Source organism: Hordeum vulgare, chromosome 7H (assembly GCF_904849725.1).
Source record: "Hordeum vulgare subsp. vulgare chromosome 7H, MorexV3_pseudomolecules_assembly, whole genome shotgun sequence".
Lineage (NCBI taxonomy): Eukaryota > Viridiplantae > Streptophyta > Magnoliopsida > Poales > Poaceae > Hordeum > Hordeum vulgare.
The window spans coordinates 74,897,466-74,921,184 of record NC_058524.1 but is presented as its reverse complement, the minus strand read 5'-3'; the positions used below and the strand labels follow the sequence as shown (position 1 = coordinate 74,921,184).

The 23,719-nt window shown below is 42.9% G+C and overlaps 1 protein-coding gene across 1 annotated transcript; it reads right to left on the bottom strand.

Annotated features, from left to right (window-relative positions):
- Positions 1-137: 137 nt before the first annotated feature.
- On the bottom strand, positions 138-1,291 carry LOC123410927. Its single transcript, XM_045103851.1, has 3 exons — positions 1,046-1,291; positions 713-883; positions 138-594 (listed from the first exon to the last, which is right to left on the bottom strand). Exons 1-3 carry the CDS (start codon positions 1,073-1,075, stop codon positions 376-378), a joined length of 420 nt encoding a protein of 139 aa, XP_044959786.1. The 5' UTR covers positions 1,076-1,291; the 3' UTR covers positions 138-375.
- Positions 1,292-23,719: the final 22,428 nt, after the last annotated feature.

The following is a 23,719-nucleotide window of genomic DNA, read 5'->3' as shown; positions in this document are numbered from 1 at the left end:
TCTGTTTGTATTGACTTTTGTTAAATTAATTGACCAATACCTTTCTGCTTAATTGATTGATGAGATAAATCTTTTCTCTTTGTTTTAAAATTTAAAACAAACCATTCTCTTCTATCAAACTCTTCTAAGTGTCCAAATGAGTAAAAACATGTATATATTGCCAAAGTAGCATCCCAAAATCAGAGTCTCATAATGGCGTAATGTATTTGTAAGATTCGTATCCCATTTTTACACCAGAACAAAACTATCATCTCCTGGAGCTTACACCAGGGCAAAGTCGTAATGAACAGATCGATATATATTATTGTACGTAGTCAAGGAAAGGAAAACTGCAGCCGAGACATCACGGCCTGTTTACTGTGGTTTTGTTCCTCATCAGGCAACGTCTTGCTTGCACTGCTGGAACACCTGGAGGAGACTGCTGTACGGGCTCCTGGACGACGGCGACCCGGTGACGGCGCGCTGGCGCTTGCTGCTCGACGGCCGCGAGTCCGGGCTGGGCGTCGGCTCCGGCTCGGCCTCCCCGAGCAGCTCCTCCGCGTCCTTCTCCTTTCGCAGGGTCTCCAGGAAGGACTCCTTCACCGCCCCGTCGATCTGATACGACCAAACATCACCGACAGAGAGAGAGAGAGAGGGGAAGGTAGGACATCAATTTCGTTTCCCATTTTCCAAGTTCCATCCAACCAACCACACCGAACGCAGGGGCTCTCACCGTGAGAGGGCAGAAGTCCGGCATGGGCCAGCAGACGGGGCCGGCGTCGTCGGGGGGCTCCGGCATGGGCTCCACGGGCTCCAGCTCCACCTCGTCGCCGTCCACGCTCCCGGCGACATCCTCGTCGTCGTCCGCCGCGGCCGCGGCCGCCGACTGCTCCTCGACCTTACCCTACACGCCCGGCGCACCGCACAGAGTCAAAATCAAAATCAAAACCAACGGAAATCGGGCGAAGAGAAGCGGAGAGCCAAGGAAGGAAACCCAATCGCGCGGAGGGGGCGGGACGGATGGAAAGAGGCGCGGATGGGGGAAGGGATCTCGAGTTGGAAGTACCATGAAGCGCGCGGCGGCGGCCTCGACCATTCCCCTTTTGCCCTCTCCCCCCCGCACACGCGCTCCGCGCTCCCGAAGATCTCTTTTGGGATGCTTCTTTCCTCTTAGACCCTGCGCCTGCGGCGGTGGATTTGGAACGGGGGGGCCCTTTCGGTTTCGGGGGTGGTTCGTTTCCTTTTCCGTGGTGGTTTGAAACGGAGAGCGCGTAATAATGGGCTTTCCTGTTGGGTTGTTGTTTATGGGTGTCGGCTGGCAGCTTGAGAGATTTGGGGGGGAAAAGGCAACGGCTACTTTTCGTGCGGGCTGGCTGTGCTGCGGCTAGTTCGCTTGCGGGTTTACCGAGGTGGATCGGATTTGGGGGATGGAAAGGCTCGCCGTGGAGTTTTCTCATGAGATCGAGTCCCGGTGGCTGGGCGGTGGGTCATCACGCAAACGACGTGATTTTTGTCGGTTTGAACCGTTTGAATGGACAAGTGTGCCCGATTTTATCTTTGGGGCATCGAACACGGCCGACAGATTAATCTGTTCGGTCCTTTGAAGAAAAGTAGACATAAAATATTTGAAATAAATACACGCATGTTAAACAGCCGGTCAAAATTCATTTAAACAACAATTAAACATAAAACATTAAGAAAACTGAAAAAAGGACCCGTTACACCAGCCCGCAACCCTAGGCACCGTCCCAACAGGTGAGGTTGAAGTACTCCGACGACGAAATCCAAGGCAAGGCCTGCTAGTAGGCTCGCCAACGCTGCCTGCTCCGGTATGCATGGCGCCCCGCGTGTGCCTTCTCCTCTTGTTTCCGTCGCTCCTCCTGCCCGCACGTCCATGAAGTCAATGCTCCTCCTCCCCGCACGTCCATGAAGTCAACCCTCCTCCTCGTGCTCGTGCTGCATGCAGTGCTTCCTGTCAGCCCGCTCCTTCTCTAGTGCACGACCCCTCCACTACGCGAGGTAGTCCTCCTCCTCCTTCGTTGTGCCCAGCCACATGGGTGGCGCAGAGACCCACTCTTGCACGATCCCTCCTATCGGTACGTCACTGGGTGCGGGTGCTATCAGCGTGGGTGCACGCGGTGTCAGCTAGACGCAGTCGCCTGTCGCTGATAGCTGGAACACCTCCTCTAGGCCAGCGAACACCTTCAGCTGACTACTCGACAGTGTGTCGGAAGGCCTCCTCTAATACCGTCTGGTACGTCGTCTGATGACCCACAAGTATAGGGGATCAATCGTAGTCCTTTCGATAAGTAAGAGTGTCGAACCCAACGAAGAGGAGAAGGGTCTGATAAACGGTTTTCAGCAAGGTAATAACTGCAAGCATTGAAAGTAGCGGTAACAAGTGATGGTGTAGTGAGGTGAAACGTAGCAAGCGAAAAGTAACAAGTAACAAGTAGTAGCAACGGTGCAGCAAGTGGCCCAATCCCTTTTGTAGCAAGGGACAAGCCTGAACAAAGTCTTATAAGAGGAAAAACGCTCTCGAGGACACACGGGAATTTCTGTCATGCTAGTTTCATCATGTTCATATGATTCGCGTTCGTTACTTTGATAGTTTGATATGTGGGTGGACCAGCGCTTGGGTACTGCCCTTACTTGGACAAGCATCCCACTTATGATTAACCCCTCTCGCAAGCATCCGCAACTATGAAAGAAGAATTAAGACAACGTCTAACCATAACATTAAACTAGTGGATCCAAATCAGCCCCTTACGAAGCAACACATAGACTGGGGTTTAAGCTTCTGTCACTCCAGCAACCCATCATCTACTTACTACTCCCCAATGTCTTCCTCTAGGCCCAAATATGGTGAAGTGTTATGTAGTCGATGTTCACATAACACCACTAGAGGAAAAACAACATACATCATATCAAAATACCGAACGAATATCAAATTCACATGACTATTATTAGCATGACTTATCTCATGTCCTCAGGAGCAAAAGTAACTACTCACAAAGCATAATAATAATCATGATCAGAGGTGTAATGAATAGCATCAAGGATCTGAACATAAACTCTTCCACCAAGTAATCCAACTAGCATCAACTACAAAGAGTAATCAACACTATTAGCAACCTTACAAGTATCAATCGGAGTCGCGAGACGGGGATTGGTTACAAGAGATGAACTAGGGATTGGAGAGGAGATGGTGCTGATGAAGATGTTGATGGAGATGCCTCCCCTCCGACGAGAGGATTGTTGGTGATGACGATGGCAACGATTTCCCCCTCCGGGAGGGAAGTTTCCCCGGCAGGATCGTCCTGCCGGAGCTCTAGATTGGATCTGCTCAAGTTCCGCCTCGTGGCGGCGGAGAATCCACGAAAAAGCTCCACCTTGATTTTTTTCCGGACGAAACCCTTCATATAGCAAAAGAGGGGGCCAGTGGGCCGCGAGGGTGCCCACAAGCCCTTTGCCGCGGCCAGGGGGGTAGGTCGCGGCAACCAGGCTTGTGGGCCCCTCGTTGCTCCCCTCTGACACTTCTTTCACCCAGTATTTTTTATAAAATCCAAAAAAAGTCCACGTTGATTTTCAGGGCATTTGGAGTTGCGCAGAATAGAGGACTCAGACTTGCTCCTTTTCTAGTCCAGAATTCCAGCTGCCGGTATTCTCCCTCTTCAAATAAACCTTGCAAAATAAGAGAGAAAAGGCATAAGTAAGGTTCCACAAAGTATAATAACAGTCCATAAAGCGATAAATATCAACATGAAAGCATGATGCAAAATGAACGTATCAACTCCCCCAAGCTTAGACCTCGCTTGTCCTCAAGCGAAAACCAAGACCCAAAACATGTCCACATGTTTAGGGATGAAGGTGTCGATAAAACAAAATACGGACATGAGGGCATCATGATCACACATAGAACAACAATGCATCATAGAGATTCTTATGGGAAAGTAACAATTCCTTCACAAAGCAAAGTATGAAACAAAAACCTTACCGAGAAGTGGCCAACAACCGTCCAAAGTCATTGAAGCAATTGTAGTTATCATATTATCAGAAGGAGTCAAATACGAGCTTGTAAAGCAAATCCACATACTCAATCATCTCTTTTGTTTTCCACAATTGTTACAACTCACGTGGTACTCATGGTATCAAAGTTTTAGTTGGACACAGAGAAAGATAGGGGCTTATAGTTTGCCTCCCAACCATTTACCTCAAGGGTAAAGTCAACAATAATAAAGCATAAGTACTCAGCTCCAAGTTAATATATGAATATAGATCTTTCCCAAGCATATGACGTTCACCAAGAAAAAGGCTAAATAAGGAATTGGTGAAGATCACCATGACTCTTACAAGGGCAAAATGTAAGAATGCAAGGTAGGCCCTTCGCAAAGGGAAGCAGAGGTTGTCATGCGCTTTTGAGGTTTGGATGCGTGTCCTCTTAGTGCGGAGGAACGTCACTTTATATTGCCTCCTGTGATAAAGAACTTTATTATGCAGTATGTCGATTTTATGTCTTCCTCATCACAGGTTCGTACAAAGCTTATTTTCAACACACTAATAGATCATACATATTAGAGAGCAATTTTTATTGCTTGCACCGATGACAACTTACTTGAGGGATCTTATTCAATCCATAGGTAGGTATGGTGGACACTCATGGCAAAACTGGGTTGAAGGTTTATGGATGCACAAGTAGTATCTCTACTTGGTGCGGGAGTTTTGGCTAATATGAGGTGGAAGCAATCGTCACATGCTAAGGGATCTCTAATCATATAACATTGTTTGGAACCAAGCAAACATAATTCATTATGTTGTCTTCCTTGTCCAACATCTACTTCTAAGCATGTAATAGTTTGGTGAGTGCTCACAATTATAGAAAGTGTCTAAGATGATATATTTATATGTGAACCTCTCTTTCCTTATTACTTCTTATTAATTGCAACAATGACTGAGGTCTATGTTGGTCTACTCTCAACAAGTTTCAATCATCATACTTGTTATATGTGAAGCTATCACTTTCCATAAGATCATCTCATGATCTTTCATGCTATCATTCTTTTCATACTTTTGATCACGACACAAAGCAAAGCCCTTGACTAAGATACTCTTTATTATATATCTCGTAAGCTCGGATACATCGGGGGAGACACAAGGCAAAAGACTCAAACTAAAACACTAAAGACTTATTCCACTAAGAGAAGAAATAAAAACTGAAAAGGAAAGAACTAAAACAAAGGTAAAAGCAAAAGATATAAAGGTGATATGATACCAGGGCAACTCCCCCAAGCTTGGCAAAAACCAAGGGGATTGCCCATACCAATGCTTAGTTGTCTTCCTTTGGTGGTGATGGTGGTGGTGTTGTTGAAGTAGTCTGATCCTCCGTCTTCCAAGGCATAGGTGCTCCATCATGGCAAGATGAACGAGTCGCCGGAATCCTCAAATCTGCAGCCAACCGTATTGATTTAAATCTATACTCATACTCACAGTTTTGGTTCTGCAGGTCATAGATCTGGCCGTGGAGTTGATCAACCCTGTCATAGAGCGTGGAGAGGTGCTTCCCAATGTCAATGGCATCCATCTTGTGATTGTTGGTGAACTCCATGATCATCATGTGGTTGGCGTTGAGTCCACGCTCCACCATCCCTTGGCACTTGAAGACTTGTTGCTCCATTGCTTCGAGCCTCGTCTCCACGCTTCTGATCTTCTTAGGCCCCTCAACATCACGGATGTGCAACATCCCCTCACTCATATTAATAGATTGAGGGTGTTTCAGCACTTCTGTGAGGTAGGGATTGATGACCTTCTCGAAGATCTTGTCCTTAGGAGCTTTTGGGGAAGTCATGATGGTCTAGATCTGCGACAGAAACAAGCTCGAAACGAAAACAGAGGAAAACTACGTGATACGGAGATCAGAACCCTCAGGCGTATATATAATGATTTTTTCTGGACCAGAAGGAGTGCTCCGCAAGAAAACGGAGTCCGGGAGGCACACGAGCTGCCCACAAGCCCTGTTGCCGCGGCCAGGGGGTAGGCCGCGACAACCAAGCTTGTCGCTGCCTCGTGCGCTCTCCGGACTGCTTTTTATTTTTCTAATTTTCCATGAATTCCAAAACGGGAAAATTTCCTATTGGAAAAGTTTCGGAGTCCAATTACTTACAGAAACAGATACCTCTTGGTTTTCAGGGTCTGAAACAGGCTGATAAACATCCCTTATGTACTCCTCTGGAGTTATGATATTGATGATATTGGTCTCAACATTTATGGGAGTACGAGAGATATAATGCTTGATTCTTTGCCCGTTTACCACTCTAGGAAAATTGCCTTCCGTGTTATTGATTTTGATGGCACCGGAACGATATACTTCCTCGACAACGTAGGGACCTTCCCATTTAGAGAGAAGCTTGCCTGCGAAGAATCTTAAACGAGAATTGTATAGTAGGACATAATCACCTACATTAAACTCCCGTTTTTGTATTCTTTTGTCGTGCCATCTCTTAACCTTTTCCTTGAACAACTTGGCATTCTCATATGCCTGGGCCCTCCATTCATCTAATGAGATGATATCAAACAACCGCTTCTCACCGGCAAGTTTGAAATTAAAGTTGAGCTCTTTGATTGCCCAATAAGCTTTGTGTTCCAGCTCAAGAGGTAAATGACAGGCCATACCTTAAACCATTTTATACGGCGACATGCCCATGGGATTCTTATAAGAAGTCCTATAAGCCCATAGTGCATCGTCAAGTTTGCTAGACCAATTCTTTCGAGATCTATTGACGGTCTTTTGCAAGATCAATTTGATCTCCCTATTACTCAACTCCACTTGACCACTAGACTGAGGATGATAAGGAGATGCAACTCTATGGTTGACATCGTACTTAGCGAGCATCTTGCGGAAAACACCATGAATGAAGTGTGAACCGCCATCAGTCATCAGATATCTAGGGACTCCAAATCTTGGGAAAATGACTTCTTTAAGCATCTTAATAGAGGTGTGGTGATCAACATTTTTAGTGGGGATAGCCTCTACCCACTTAGTGACATAATCCACAGCAACTAAGATGTGAGTGTACCCATTGGAACTCGGGAAAGGTCCCATATAATCAAAGCCCCAGACATCAAATGATTCAATGACAAGTGAATAGTTCATAGGCATTTCCTGACGTTTGCTAATGTTCCCTATTGTTTGACATTCGTCACACGACAAGACAAACTTATGAGCGTCCTCGAAGAGAGTGGGCCAATAGAAACCTGATTGCAATACCTTATGAGCAGTTCTGTCTCCAGCATGGTGTCCTCCGTAGGCCTCGGAATGACACTTCTGCAGGATCTGTCCCTGTTCATGTTCATGCACACAACGTCTAATAACACCATCTACTCCTTCCTTATAAAGGTGAGTATCATCCCGAAAGTAGTGTCTCAAATCAAAGAAGAATTTCTTCTTTTGCTGGTAGGTGAAACTGGGTGGTATGTATTTGGCTACGATATAGGTTGCGTAATCAGCATACCACGGTGCACTATGTGAAGTGCGGATGAAATTCAATTGCTCATCAGGAAAGCTGTCATCAATAGGTCGTGGGTCATCAAGGACATTCTCTAGCCTAGACAAGTTATCTGCTACAGGGTTATCAGCACCCTTTCGGTCAACAACGTGCAAATCAAATTCCTGTAGCAGGAGAACCCATCTGATTAGCCTAGGCTTAGCGTCCTTCTTCTCCATAAGGTACTTAATAGCAGCATGATCAGAGTGAATAGTGACTTTGGAGTCAACTATATAAGATCTGAACTTTTCACATGCAAACACAACTGCTAAAAACTCATTCTCCGTAGTGGCATAGTTTCTTTGGGCACTGTCTAGAGTTTTACTAGCGTAGTGAATGACATTCAACTTCTTGTCAACTCTTTGTCCTAGAACAGCACCAATAACATAATCACTAGCATCACACATGATTTCAAAGGGCAAGTTCCAATCAGGTGGTTGAACAATAGGTGCGGTTATTAAGGCCTTCTTAAGTATTTCGAAAGCTTCCTCACAATCCTCATCAAAAACAAAAGGAACATCCTTCTGCAAGAGGTTGGTAAGAGGTCTAGAAATCTTAGAGAAGTCTTTAATGAACCTCCTATAGAAACCAGCATGACCTAGGAAACTTCGTATACCTCTGATATATGTGGGGCAAGGCATTTTCTCAATTGCATCAACCTTAGCTTTATCAACTCCAATGCCTCTCTCAGAGATTTTGTGTCCTAAGACGATGCCTTCATTAACCATGAAGTGGCACTTCTTCCAGTTCAAGACGAGGTTGGTATCTTTGCATCTCTGTAAGACTCGATCAAGGTTGTTGAGGCAATCGTCAAAAGAAGAATCGTAGACGGAGAAATCATCCATGAAAACCTCAACAATCTTTTCACAAAAGTCAGAGAATATAGCCATCATACATCTTTGAAAGGTGGCAGGTGCATTGCACAAGCCAAAAGGCATGCGTCTATAAGCAAAGGTACCGAAGGGGCATGTGAAGGTGGTTTTCTCTTGATCAAATTGTGCAACAGGTATTTGTGAGAAACCTGAATAACCGTCTAGAAAGCAGAAGTGTGTGTGTTTAGATAGCCTTTCTAGCATCTGGTAGATAAACGGCAAAGGATAATGGTCCTTCCTGGTTGCCTTGTTCAGTTTCCAGAAGTCTATCACCATCCTATAGCCAGTAATAATCCTCTACGGGAATAGTTCATCCTTATCATTAGGAACGACGGTGATACCTCCCTTCTTAGTTATGCAATGTACTGGACTTACCCAATCACTATGAGCAACATGATAGATGATTCCTGCTTCCAGAAGCTTTAATATTTCTTTTCTCACGACCTCTTTCATCCTCGGATTTAGTCTTCGTTGATGATCAGCAACTGGCTTAGAATCAGGATCGGTTTTAATCTTGTGCTGACATAGAGTGGGGCTAATACCCTTAAGATCATCAGGAGTATATCCAATAGCAGCACGGTGCTTCCTCAAAGTTTTTAATAACTTCTTCTCTTCGTGATTCGAGAGGTGAGCACTAATAATAATAGGATATATCTCCTTCTCATCAAGGTAGGCATACTTAAGAGTATATGGTAACTGTTTTAGCTCGAACACAGGATCACCCTTTGGTGGGGGAGGATCCCCAAGCAGTTCAACAGGCAGATTATTCTTGAGAATAGGATATTGTTCTAAGACAATTTTATCTATCTCATCTCTTTCCTCCATATGCATATCATTTTCATGCTCAAGCAGATATTGCTCTAAAGGATCCGTAGGAGGTACGGCAATAGAGGCAAGAGCAATGATTTCATCCCTACGAGACGACTCTTTTTCATGGGGTTATCTTCCTTGGAGAAGTTAAATTCATGAGACACACCCTCGAAACTAACAGTGACAATCTGTTTAATGCAATCAATGTGAGCATTGACAGTGTTGAGAAAGGGTCTACCAAATATGATGGGACAAAAGCTATCTTGTGCAGTAGCAAGGACGAGAAATCAGTACGATACTTCGTCTTACCACACAGGACTTCTACGTCTCTCACAATTCCCAGAGGGCAGATAGTGTCTCTATTAGCTAGCGTAATAGTGACATCAATGGGTTCTAACTCAGCAGGTGCAATCTCATCTTTGATTTCATCATATAGGGAACGGGGCATTGCACTAACACTAGCACCCATATCACATAAACCATGGTAACAGTGATCTCCTATCTTGACAGAAACTACGGGCAGGCCAACTACACGTCCGTATGTGACAGCCCGATGTCGGCGTTCCAGAAGATTCCCCTCTCTTTCCGTTTTCGTCGTGTGGCTTATTTTATTTGCCGCATCATCATCGCATCATGCGCATCATCTGCATTGCATCGGCATCTCCGTTGCCGCCCGTTTTCAAAACTTGCATCCGTTGTTAGTTGTCGGTATCCGTCGTTGTCCGTTCTGAGCCCGACCACACTCGCACGCGCCCGCGGCATCGTCAAACCTTGTTTTCAAAGTGTGCGTAAAACTTTCTCTGATCAGATTGAGGTCTGACGTGCGGTCCTATTTTAATATAGCCAGGCCGCCTGTCGAATTTTGTCGCGATCAGAGTCCGTTTGGTACCCGAACGGTCGACCGTAGCGGCACCGTATTCGGTCTACCGTCAGACGTTTGTCGGTGTTTTAAAAATTCGTTGCCGCGCCGCCCGTTCTCCCTCTCGTCTCCGGGTGTCCTCTCTACACGGCCGCGTACCCATACCTGCGTTCGGAATCGTCCGAATCCGACCCCGTGGTTGGATCCGGAACGCGATTCTGGTTAACCGAGCCCCTCTTTTCTCTATAAATACCCCCTCCTCCTAATTTTTAGACAGCCTACCACCATCTACCTCGGGATCCGCACCAAACCCAAATCCCCCACTCCCTCTCCCCTGCCTCCCACCAGCAGCCGTCGGGCCCGCGAAGCCCGCGTGGGGCCCGCCCGAGCCCATCCGAGCCCGAAGCTCCCATCCGTCGCCGCCGCCTTGCCCGAGCTCCTTGCAGCTCCTCTCCAACGCTGCGCCGCCGCCGGCCAGCAGCCGCCGCTGCCGGAGCGCGCCGCCCTCGGCCCCCGCGTGTCCCTGGCCTAGGCGCCCCGTCGCCGTCCCTGGCCTCGCCGGAGACCGCCGGCCGGAGCTCCCCGGTTCCTGTCTGCCGGTTCCTTGCCCGCGCCCTAGCGCCGCCGCGCCGCCACCGGCCAGTGTAGCCCCGCCGCCGCCCCCGGATCCGGCCAGATCCGGCCATCCGCGACGCCCCTCGCGTCCCTCGCCTAGCTGGAGGTCGCCGGCCTCGCCGAGTCCTCCTGTAGCGCCACCATGGCTCCCGTCTGCGAGCTGCTCGCGCGAGCCTCCCGTGCCGCGCGCCCGGCTGGGCCGATCTGCCCCGTCCGGCCCAGGCGCTGGCCTAGGCCCAGCTCCAGCAGGCCAGCGGCGGCCCAGAGCGCCCCAGCGGCCCAGCTCGGCCTCCTCGCAGCCGGCCCACACCAGCGTCCCTCCGCCTCGCCTCTCCTCGGCCCAAGCTGCAAGGCCCAACCCCCGCCAGCAAGGTGAGCCCCGCAAGCCCTATCCCTCGCCCCAGGCGTGTAATTGCTATGTTGCGCCCACCAGATTCGGCCCGTTAGAATTTAGGATTTTCCGAATTAGTTGTATTTAAGGTTTTAGCTAAATAGTTAAACCCCCGTAACTTTTAAACCGTAAATCGGATCGAGGCGTATTTTATATGGTTTTGTGGTAGTTTCGCGCGTAGAACACGAATTTAAAACTTGCATATGTGTTTGACGTAGTTTAGCGTGCCATATGCATTGTTTACCGTGCTGTCTATATAGGATAGACGCCGTATTTATTTTTCGCGCTAGACCGTATTGTCCGTATGCCGTAGATAAAATGTCTATGTTTTATGGACTATTTTTCCGTGTATTTCAGAGCGGTCAATTGTATTTTTACGTGTAGGGATTTGCCGGTAGTTTATTTTCCCGTATATAGGTGATTATCTCGCATTAATGTGTGGTATTATTTTGTGTTGCAAACCCCACATATTTTATATGTTTCCGTGGTAGAAAAATCCCATGGATTTTTCTGTGCAATTAGTTTTAGTTTTTGAGGAAGTTAGTTCGCGAGATATTTTTGCTAAGTTGCCCTTTTGTTTAATTCGTAGGATTTATTCCGTGCCTCGTTTGAATTAGTTGTCAACTAGGGAGTTGAACTTGGATGTTTTGTTTAGCCCCTGGTATTTTTGGTTGCAATAGAAATGCATGTTTAGGTGTTGTTTGCTTGCTCTCAAGTTGCTAGAAATAGTGCTGTTTTAGAGGAGCTGAAATATTTCTAAGTCTGGAATCTGTTATATTTTGTTGCTGTCTTGTCTTGCTTGCATCTTGTGATCTGTAGCTCTTTTGAGGTTGGTCCAATGGAGTTAGTTGTACCCCTTATGTTTCTCTAGCATGCTGTGAAGTTTCATGCCATTTGGAGTCCTGTAGCTATAGATTTGCTGCTGTCAATATTGCTTCAGATCGAAAAATGCACTTTCATGAGGTGTAATTTTCACTAAGTCTGAAATAGTGTGTGGGAAGCCATTTTGTGACATCTTTCCCTAGTGATCCTTGCTGCCATGCTAGTTGTTGTTAGTTGGTCGTTTCGGAGGTGCTATATGACATTTCTGACCTCATTTAAAATGCCTAGATAGGTAGTTTAATTGCGCTTCACCTCTTGCCATGTTTAACCACATTTAATATTGCCGTGTATCTAATCGGGATAGAACTAAATAATAAACGTGGAGTTTCGTCAATATGCAACTCGTTGCATATTGAACTTCACTTAATGTGTAGTGTTTGATTGTGTGAATTGTCATGCCGTGACTTGCATGTATTCAGTAGCTCATGCATCATATGTGTTGTGCATCGTGTGGTGAATTCCGTGTGATGATTTGTGTTTCCGGTTTCCCCGTCTTGATAGAGTTCTGCAGCGTGCCGGATTGTGAGGACCCGTTCGACTACGTCGGTTCGTCTGCTTCACGGAGGCATTCTTCTTCCAAGCGGGATCTCAGGCAAGATGATCATTTCCCTAGATACCATTACTATCATTGCCATGCTAGTTTTACCGCTTCTATCGATTATGTCTCGTTGCCTACCACATGTTAAATATCAGCCTCTCAACAATGCCATGAAACCCTCAACCTGTTCAACCCAGCAAACCACTGATTGGCTATGTTACTGCTTGCTTAACCATGCGTTAGCGTTGCTAGTTGCAGGTGCAGTTGCTTCCATGTGAAAACATGGGTTCCTTGTTATATCACCTTATTAATGCTATTTAATATAATGGACCTATATACTTGGTAAAAGGTGGAAGGCTCGGCCTTTCTAGCCTGGTGTTTTGTTCCACCTTTGCCCCTTTAGTTACCGGCTATCGGTGTTATGTTCCATAATTGAGCGCTCCTAACACGATCGGGGTTGTTATGGGGACCCCCTTGATAATTCGTTTTAGATTAAAGCTGGTCTGGCAAGGCCCAACTTTGGTACTACATTTGCCTAATAACCTAATAATAATGCATAGGGACCCGCCGGCACCCGCGGACTATTTTAATCAACCCCCGGGCTAGTGCTCCTCATGAGTGTTGGTCCAAAACAGAGCACCGTGCGGGGCCACCGCGAGGAAACTCGAGGTTTGGCACTCGTACGCTTCGCTTATCCGTCGTGTCCTGAGAACGAGGTACGCGACTCCTATCGGGATCGTCGACACGTCGGGCGGCCTTGCTGGATTAGTTTTACCTTTGACGAGATATCTTGTGCATCGGGATTCCGGTGATGCTTTGGGTAATCTCAGAGTTGAGGTTTTCCACTAGGGAATCCGACGAGATCGCGAGCTTCGTGATTGAGGATTTCTATGCGGCTTGTGGTAATTTGTGATGGACTAGTTGGAGCATCCCTGCAGGGTTAAATCTTTCGGAAAGCCGTGCCCGCGGTTATGTGGCAACGTGGAAACTTTGTTTAACACTGGTTCTAGATAACTTGAAGTTAACTTAATTAAAACTTGCCAACTATGTGCGTAACCGTGATTGTCTCTTTCGTGAGTTCCTTCTCCGATCGAGGACACGGTGGGGTTATGTCTGACGTAGGTAGGTGTTCAGGATCATTCATTTGATCATCAGCAGACACGTCCGTTATGCGTAGATGTTCCCCCTCTTATTTCTTGTACTCGTAAGTTTAGCCACCAAACATATGCTTAGCCGCTGCTGCAACCTCACCACTTATCCATGCCTCACCCATTAAGCTTTGCTAGTCTTGATACCTTTGGAAATGAGATTGCTGAGTCCCCTGTGGCTCACAGATTACTACAACACCAGTTGCAGGTACAGGTAAAGGTTACTTGACGCGAGCGCGTTGATTGTTCATTTGGAGTTGCTTCTTCTTCTTCTTCTTCTTCTTCATCGATCTAGGATGGGTTCCAGGCCGGCAGCCTGGGATAGCAAGGATGGACGTCGTTCTTATTTTTCTCGTTTTTTTTCGTCCGTAGTCGGACCCTGCTCTTTGATGAATATGTAATGTACTGATGTGACTCTGATGTAGCTTGTGGCGAGTGTAAGCCAATTCTATGTATCTCTTCTTTTCAGTACATGTACTTGTAACGATATCCATTCTTGCGACACGACGAGATGCGCTTCTATCCCTGACGAGGCCCTCATGCCAAATTGAGGATAGGGCCGCATCTTGGGCGTGACACCGTATTTGTCTTCCGCGTGAGGTTTAGCTATTCTAGCGGAGTCCTCACAGAATTTGATAACATGCCCGTCTATGTCTTCGGCTAAGAGATCTTTGATAATAGCAACACTAGGTTCAACTCTAATTTCCTCACGGGGTGCAAGTGGTCTAATGTAACCCCTACGTATCACAGTTGGAGCTTTAGAATAATCCTTTTTCCTAGAAGGGTATGGTGGTTTCTCAGCGTAGGCACAAGGAACAATAGGATCACTAAAGGCAATGACTTTCTCCTCAACTAGATTAGGTTTAACTATGTTGATTTCTACAGGAGGATGATACTTAAACCACTTCTCTTTGGGAAGATCAACATGAGCAGCAAAAGATTCACATAGATAAGCTACTATCTCAAAGTCAAGTCCATACTTAGCGCTAAAATCTCTAGAAGTGTTTGTTTCAACAAAAGATTTAACGCAATCAAACTGGAAATTCATACCTGACTTCTTACCTTCTTCAAGCTCCCAATCTTCAGAGTTCCGTTTGATTCTTTCCAATAAATTCCACTTGTGGTCAATATCCTTCTTCATAAAAGAACCGGTACAAGAAGTGTCAAGCATGGTACGATCTTCATGAGAAAGCCGAGCATAAAAGTTTTGAGTGATAATTTCTCTCGAGAGCTCATGATTGGGGCATAGATATAGCATTGATTTAAGCCTCCCCCAAGCTTGAGTTATGCTTTCCGTGTCACGAGGCCAAAAGTTATAAATATAATTCCGATCACGATGTACTAAATGCATAGGATAAAACTTTTGATGAACTTCCAATTTCAACCGATTGTAGTCCCATGATCCAGTATCATCACATAGCCTATACCATGTCAACGCCTTATCCTTCAAAGATAAAGGAAAGACTTTCTTCTTTACCTCATCCTCGGGCAAACCTGCAAGCTTAAATAAACCACAAACTTCATCTACATAGATTAGATGCAAGTGTGGATGTGAAGATCCATCTCCTGTAAAAGGATTAGCCAACAGTTTCTCAAGCATACCCGAAGGAATTTCATAAAAGATATTTTTAGTAGGTACCTCAGGTTGAGGAACAAATCCTTGTGCTTCCGTTCGTGGTGAACATACCCCGAACAAACTCCTCAAAGAAACAGTTTCCATAGTGACAAGTGACAATAAATTTCAGTACAGTATATAAATGTTTCCTTACCAAATTCCACTTACCAAAGGCGCTTACCTCCCCGGCAACGGCGCCAGAAAAGAGTCTTGATGATCCACAAGTATAGGGGATCAATCGTAGTTCTTTCGATAAGTAAGAGTGTCGAACCCAATGAGGAGGAGAAGGCTCTGATAAACGGTTTTCAGCAAGGTAATAACTGCAAGCACTGAAAGTAGCGGTAACAAGTGATGGTGTAGTGAGGTGAAACGTAGCAAGCGAAAAGTAACAAGTAACAAGTAGTAGAAACGGTGCAGCAAGTGGCCCAATCCCTTTTGTAGCAAGGACAAGCCTGAACAAAGTCTTATAAGAGGAAAAACGCTCCCGAGGACACACAGGAATTTCTGTCATGCTAGTTTCATCATGTTCATATGATTTGCGTTCGTTACTTTGATAGTTTGATATGTGGGTGGACCGGCGCTTGGGTACTGCCCTTACTTGTACAAGCATCCCACTTATGATTAACCCCTCTCGCAAGCATTCGTAACTACGAAAGAAGAATTAAGACAACGTCTAACCATAGCATTAAACTAGTGGATCCAAATCAGCCCCTTACGAAGCAACACATAGACTAGGGTTTAACCTTCTATCACTCCAGCAACCCATCATCTACTTACTACTCGCCAATGTCTTCCTCTAGGCCCAAATATGGTGAAGTGTTATGTAGTCGACGTTCACATAACACCACTAGAGGAAAAACAACATACATCATATCAAAATACCGAACGAATATCAAATTCGCATGACTATTATTAACATGACTTATCCCATGTCCTCAGGAGCAAAAGTAACTACTCACAAAGCATAATCATAATCATGATCATAGGTGTAATGAATAGCATCAAGGATCTAAACATAAACTCTTCCACCAAGTAATCCAACTAGCATCAACTACAAAGAGTAATCAACACTACTAGCAACCTTACAAGTACCAATCGGAGTCGCGAGACGGAGATTGGTTACAAGAGATGAACTAGGGATTGGAGAGGAGATGGTGCTAATGAAGATGTTGATGGAGATGCCTCCCCTCGGACGAGAGGAGTGTTGGTGATGACGATGGCGACGATTTCTCCCTCCGGGAGGGAAGTTTCCCCGGCAGGATCGTCCTGCCGGAGCTCTAGATTGGGTCTGCTCAAGTTCCGCCTCGTGGCGGCGGAGAATTTACAAAAAAGCTCCACCTTGATTTTTTTCCGGACAAAACCCTTCATATAGCAAAAGAGGGGGGCCAGTGGGCCGCCAGGGTGCCCACAAGCCCTGTTGCCTCGGCCAGGGGGGGTAGGCGGCGGCAACCAGGCTTGTGGGCCCCTGGTTGCTCCCCTCTGACACTTCTTTCGCTCAGTATTTTTTATAAAATCCAAAAAAAATCCACGTTGATTTTCTGGGCATTTGGAGTTGCGCAGAATAGAGGACTCAGACTTGCTCCTTTTCCAGTCCAGAATTCCAGGTGCCGGTATTCTCGCTCTTCAAATAAACCTTGCAAAATAAGATAGAAAATGCATAAGTAAGGTTCCACAATGTATAATAACAGTTCATAAAACGATAAATATCAACATGAAAGCATGATGCAAAATGGACGTATCACCGTCTCAGTCTCCTCGTCCTCCTGCCTCACCAACGGCAGTGGCGGTGGAGGGCAGACATCGATCTGGACGCGGCGCCGCAGTTGTGCACACTATGCTTGGTGGCGAATCAGAAATCCTAATTTGGGGAGTGTGACGCATATGCCGGGTCGCCGCATTGCTACGGTGTGAGAAGAGCATGCCCTTTGGGGATATCTTTCACACACGTCCGCTCAGACTGTGACACGAACGACACCATAATGCAGTGGGGGTCGAGGTGTGAGCGGAGGTTGACGTCCGATCCCGACAGCGGGACATTATACTCCGAGTGGTACTGGAGGAGACACAAAATGGCTTGCCATCTTGCACTAACTTTTATATATGTTTTTTTGTGTCATTTTTTTCATATTTTGACTTGATCTTTTCCTTTCATTTTTTCGGTTTTCCTTCTCCCCTTTTCATATATTGTTTAACCTATTGTATTTCTTTATTCCAAAAAGACACACACACTTTTTAAACCTCATGAAACTTTTTTTAAATACATATTGTTTAGATGTTAAATGAATATTTATTTAAAAGGCACGAACGCCTATTGACATTACACAAATAATTTGAATACACGAACATTTTTTAAATCGTGCATGATTTTTATAAATGCGTTCATACTTTTGAAAATTATACAAACTTTTTTTACATACTTGGTTACTTTTTTCAACTTACATATTTTAAATAGATGAACACTTCTAATTACACAAACCTCTAGAAAATACAGTACATGATCGATTTTAAATATATATGAATGCTACTTATTTTTTCAAAAAATGAATACCATATTTCAAACTATTTAATTTCTTTTATAATATTGAATCTTGTTATAAAATTAGCACTAATGAGATATTTTCGGAAAATATAGGATTTATAAGAATATTTAGAAAATAATAAATATAATTAAAAATGTGGTCATTTCGGCCGTGTAAGTGAGCCAACACAATTAAGGGCGACATATGATGCTCTTAGCGTCAAACTGGCGCAGCAACGGAGAGGGACAGCATGGACTAGGTTGGCCATTGGCGGGCTGCAGCGCGATGTTCCCGGTTTGCAAGACGGTTTGCTGTAGCACGGGTTACTCGCACCCCTATTCCTTACCTTCCTCGACTATAACTCCGACTCGCTGAAGGGGCCGAGCAATATGGGCCAGCCCACGCGCGAGCTAGGCCACAGCCTGTTTTTCTATTTTCTCTGTTTTCTGTTTTCGTTTTTCTACTTTAGTTTATTTTTTGAAATTATACACACACTATTCGTCACCCTGGCTGAAAAATAGTTATTCTTCACCCCTTCTATTTTCACTTTAATGCGCCGTAATTTTATGTTTCAATTTTGTTTTCTTATTCCATACGTAAAAAGAGACCGTAAGAAAATATATAGTCACCATAAAAAATATTTTATGTCACTTAAAATTGCAAACATAAAAATATAGTGTAAACATACATGAAATGCGATTTTTCTGGTCTTGTGACCTATTTTTTTTTTATATCAAATTTTAATGAATCGATATTACTGTAATTATTGGTATCCAAAATATAATTTATTTATGAAACGGTCGTAAGATTATCTGGTTGAAGAATAACTTATTTTGCATCCTGGGTGACGAATAGACTTTCTCTCTCTCTCTCTCTTAAAAGAAAATAAAATAAATTATACAATTTTTTTGGAATATTTTGAAAATATATTTAAAAAAGGTTGAATAAGTATTTGAGAAATGTTATCACGAATTCAAAAAATGTTGAAGAAGTATTTTAAAAAATGCTGGAAAATTATTTAAAAATATTAATGACGCATTCATAAATTGTTGAACAAGTATTTTAAAAAATTTGATCAAGCATTCAGAAAAAGTTAAACAAATACTTGAAAAAAATTGAACAAGTATTTAAACAAAAAAGTGTTGAATAACTATTTATTATAAAATGTTGAAGGAATATTTAAAAATTGTTGAACAAGTATTTAGAAAATGGTAAAAAAATATTTGAAAAAATGACGATCATGTATATAAAAATATTGACCATAATTTATTTGAAAAATGTTAAATGTAGAATGAAAAACAATCAGAAACAATGAATAACCAAAAAGTAAACTAAATAAATCAAAGGAAAATAGAAAAAAACTGAAGCAATACTACCGAACGATTCAATAGTAGATAGATCGAAGTAGTACTACCAGGCTTCATTCCCCTTTTTTCAGTACAAAATCAACATTCCTTCCCACAATTGGAGCATACATGCACATAGGACGAAAAAGCTGATGTCAGCAATGATTTTATTAAAATTCAAAATTCAAAATATTTTACAGCTCAAACCATCACTCTGATTAAAAATCCGTTTACACGTTAAAAAAATCATCGCGATGAGATCTTCGAAACAAGATCCCATGTTGGTATGTTTACTTTTTTTTCAAGTTAAAAGTTACCACACCTGTAGTACATAATTTATCATGGTGTTCACACTGAAGTTATGAGAGATATGTTTCAGCTACTTTTTTTGCCAGGGTACAAAAATTATCATGATGTTTGTAAGTTAGGCCCTGTTTGATTACAGGAACTAGACTAGGAAAAGTCTCTTTTAATCCCTATATAATCAAACATGAGGGATTTTTTCTTAAGTGACTAGAAAAAAGACTTTACTGAAGGGTCTTTTTTCTTTAGTCCCTGTGACTAAAAAAAGTATAATTTCTTAAAACCAAACACCCTCTTAATTATCAAGTTCGTAATACCACCTTCTAGCATCGGTAACGTGTCTGGGTTGCAAGGTGAGATCCATGTGCAAAGACGGCAAAAGCTTGCTTATGAAACATAAATTTGCGGCTCATGTCAGCCCAGGCCAGTTTAGGCGTGTGCTGGGTCGGGCCGATCCGAGGCCGTCCTGTTGGTCAACTATAATATGTATCTAAGTTATCAAGTACACGGTGCGTATATTATCATGTTATTTACACACTAAATATCGGAGTATATTTTTGAACAATTCTTATTCGGAGGGGAAAAGTTATTGCGGTGTTTAGTTATCAACTCTTTTATACGTATATTATTATGCTATCTACACAAAAGTTATCAAGCTGTGTATTTCAACAACTTTTTTCACTGGGTAAAACTGTAAAAGTTATCATGGTGTCTATAGCTAAGTTATCGGGACCATGGTGCATATATTATCATCCTATTTACACAAAAGTTAGCGGGTATATTTTCAATAACTTTTATCTAGGGGCAAAAAGTTACCATGGTATTTGTACATGAATTATCAGCTCTGTTTCGCCCGATTCCGGCAATGGAGGGGCGATGACAACAGTGTGTCTTCAACTTGCTTGAGTGTTTGTAGTCGACGCTAAGTGATCTGCGGGATCTGAATGTAATTTTTTTACTATTTACGATGTTAGTTGTACTGCAATGATTAAAGATTAATAGATCATATTTTTCTCGCAAAAAAATAATGTTACCAGTTCTATTGTACATATATTATCATACTATACATATGCAAGTTATCAGGGTGGGTATTACAACAACTTTTTTCACTGTGTAAAACTTACCATCGCGTCTATACCTATGTTATCAGGTTAGAGTTCGTATATTACCATATATTTACACATAAGTTATCATGGAGTATTGTTTTTAACAACTATTTTCCCCGGGTGGAAAAGTTACCACGGTGTATGGATGTGAGTTATCAGCTCTGTTATACATATATTATTATGCTATTTACACATAATTTATCAGATGTATATTTTTCAACAACTATTTTCCCCCGGGTTAAAAGTCATCGTGGTGTTTGCACTTAACTTATCATGTCTGTGATGCATATATTATCATGAAATTTACACATGAATTATCAAAAGTATGTTTTTATCAACTATTCTCTCTAGATTGATTGTTGATTGTTGTTTGTTGGCCAACTTGCTTACCAAGCGACCATGATTCAAATCCCATGTTACATGTCTATTTTTGTCGCTAAAGAAATTCATGTATAAGTCCAGGGCCATCATAAATTTCTACTTTCTAAAAAGCCGGTGTTTCCAAAAAGCCGTACGTGAAATATTAAGGTGCAAAAAAACCAGACGTGACAAAAATATGACCATTAACCAATCAATGATCTCGCAAGAAAAAAATGTGAAAACAGACCAGAGAAAAAGCACGTGCCAACATTTGGACAATGTCATGCTGTGACCACGGTCTCATCAATGATGAGTTTTACTTGATACAACTAAGATTATAGTTCAGATTCATGTCATTTCACAGCCGTAGGATCCATATCAGATGATCGCCGGGTCGTTCGGATCTATCGTTATATTCAAAACGTTTGGAAATTAGAAATTCTCAATCTAAAAATCTAGTGAAAAAGAATCAAAACGAAAAAAAAACCCGGCTCTTATAAGTAGGGTTTGCCCTACTACTGCCACGAACCAAAAGCAGAATAGTGGCTTGACGCAGTTGCTTAAACCAGGAGGCCGTGGCTCAAATCCCCGCTCAATGATCCGGACCAATTAGCGTAGTCCCTTATGGAAGCGATCCTTCCCATCTCGCTTAAAGCGAGAGATACTTCCCGCACGGTCTACTACAGCGAGTGGCTACTGTAGCGTGGTTCACGACCAGATATCTTACTGTAGCACAAATGTTGTAGCATGTGGTATTGTCGTAGTGCATTTTAAAAATATGATCATTTTTTGAACCTGATTTGTTTTTCAAAATTTATTTATTTAATTATTTTGGGAAAACCAGACATTTTTTTATAAAAAATACATACAAATTTTAAGAGCAACATTTTTTGATATTTTGGACTTTTTGAAGACATGAATATTTTTTAATATTGTCTGCTATTATTCAACCATATAAAAAGACTTATCGACTAGTCAACTTTCAATTAAAATCATGGGGCTGAGCCAACAATGGCAGTGGGCGCCGACAGAAATTCCTAAAGTGCCTATATATATTGCCGCAATGTCAAGTCCACTTGTTTCGTAATCGGACAATCCTCTCTCTTGAATTGTACTCATGCAACCACGATACTAGCCACTTCTTCAACTACTTTGCCACTTTTTTTCCATGACTTGATTAGGGTAGGTCTTGAGTTTTCAGGGCCCTGCCGAGAAACTATATTCCGGGGCCCTTTGGGGCTCTTAGTATAAATGTCTAAGTAGTAATAATCATATGTAGATATAATTTTATTAAAAAAAATAAGCATACCTAGTGTGCATATGCCATAACGTATACATATTATCTTCAACAATTTCGCCTAATATTCTGGGATGCAAAATCGCTAATGATAGTATCAATATCAATTTCATCAAGCATTTTCTTCTCAATGCATAAAGTAGCCAAGCCATTTAACCTCTTTTGCTACATTGTAGATCTCAGGTAGTTCTTCAATAATTTCAACTTTGAGAAACTTCTTTTAGCTGATACCACAGTCACATGCATAGTAAAAAGAATCCGATATGCGATAGAAATATTGGGATAACAATATGCTTTTTGGACAGACTCGAAAATCTCCATTGCAGACATTGCTCTATCGGGCAAAGTTGACTGCATAACAGTTAACTCAGAAATCAGATCATTTAAATCAACATCAGATGAACAACTTGAGAAGAATGAACTTGCAAATTTAGTGCAACTCTCTTCAAGATCATAATGGTCCAATGACTTCAAGGTTGTTGAATTCATTAAAAATCAAAATATATTTTTGAATGATTCAAGTTCTTGAAATCTGATTTTTAGTGAAGTCGCCGCCTTATCAACCATGACCAAAAATAGTTGACTTTAAAGTCCTTCATCTAATAGGGCATAGTATAGTACCTTCTGTGTGTAATCTAATCTAGCTACGTTTGCTCAATGATTTGATCACCCAGCCAACAATTCCCTATGCCGCATTGACCTGTTAATTTGGGAAATCAGGATTAGAAAATAAAAACAGGAAGAAGAACACTAGAACGTATGTGGATGTGAAACGACAGAGCTGTAGATACAAGCAATTTCTAGACTAGTTTTTTCTAACAATAATTATTTAGGTACAGAGATAACCTACGTACACATATCTAGAAGTGCCCCCTGACTTTTGGGACCCAGGGCAGCCCCCCCCCCCCCCCCCCCCCCACTCCCTGGCCGGCCCTGGACTTGATGATATAATATGTAAAGCAATTGACCTTCTTCAACACAAGGTTAATTTTTGTTACATGCATTAACATTTTAGTACTCCAATATGTGATTACACTTTAACCCAAAATAAGATGGACTAATAAAGCCGACCAGAGGGCGTAGGATATGTGAACATTTTTGAAAACATCAACTTTTACTTTTTAAAACAAAAGTATATTTCTAGAATTCGTGAAGATTTTGAATGTTGATTGAAAACATGAATTTTCTTTTCCAAAATCTTGATCATTTTATGAAAACACCAAACATGTTTTGAAAGTTGTAAAATTTTAAAAACAAAACACGGGAAAAACAAAAAATAAAACGAAAACCCATAAAATCTAATAAAGAAATAAACGTAAAACAAGAAAACAGTTGAGAAATCTTCCAAAAGTGAAAAACCTATTCGCCGCTCGCTGCGGTGAATAGTCTACGTTTCGCACAAGGGCGGATGCAAGGGACGCGACTTGGGGCGGCTCATTTCCAGCTTTGCACAGTATGAGTGTATGACCTAGGTTTTTCTGTGTTGTTTCTTTTTCTATTTATTCCGTTTTTCACTTGGTTTCTGTTTTTTTCTGATT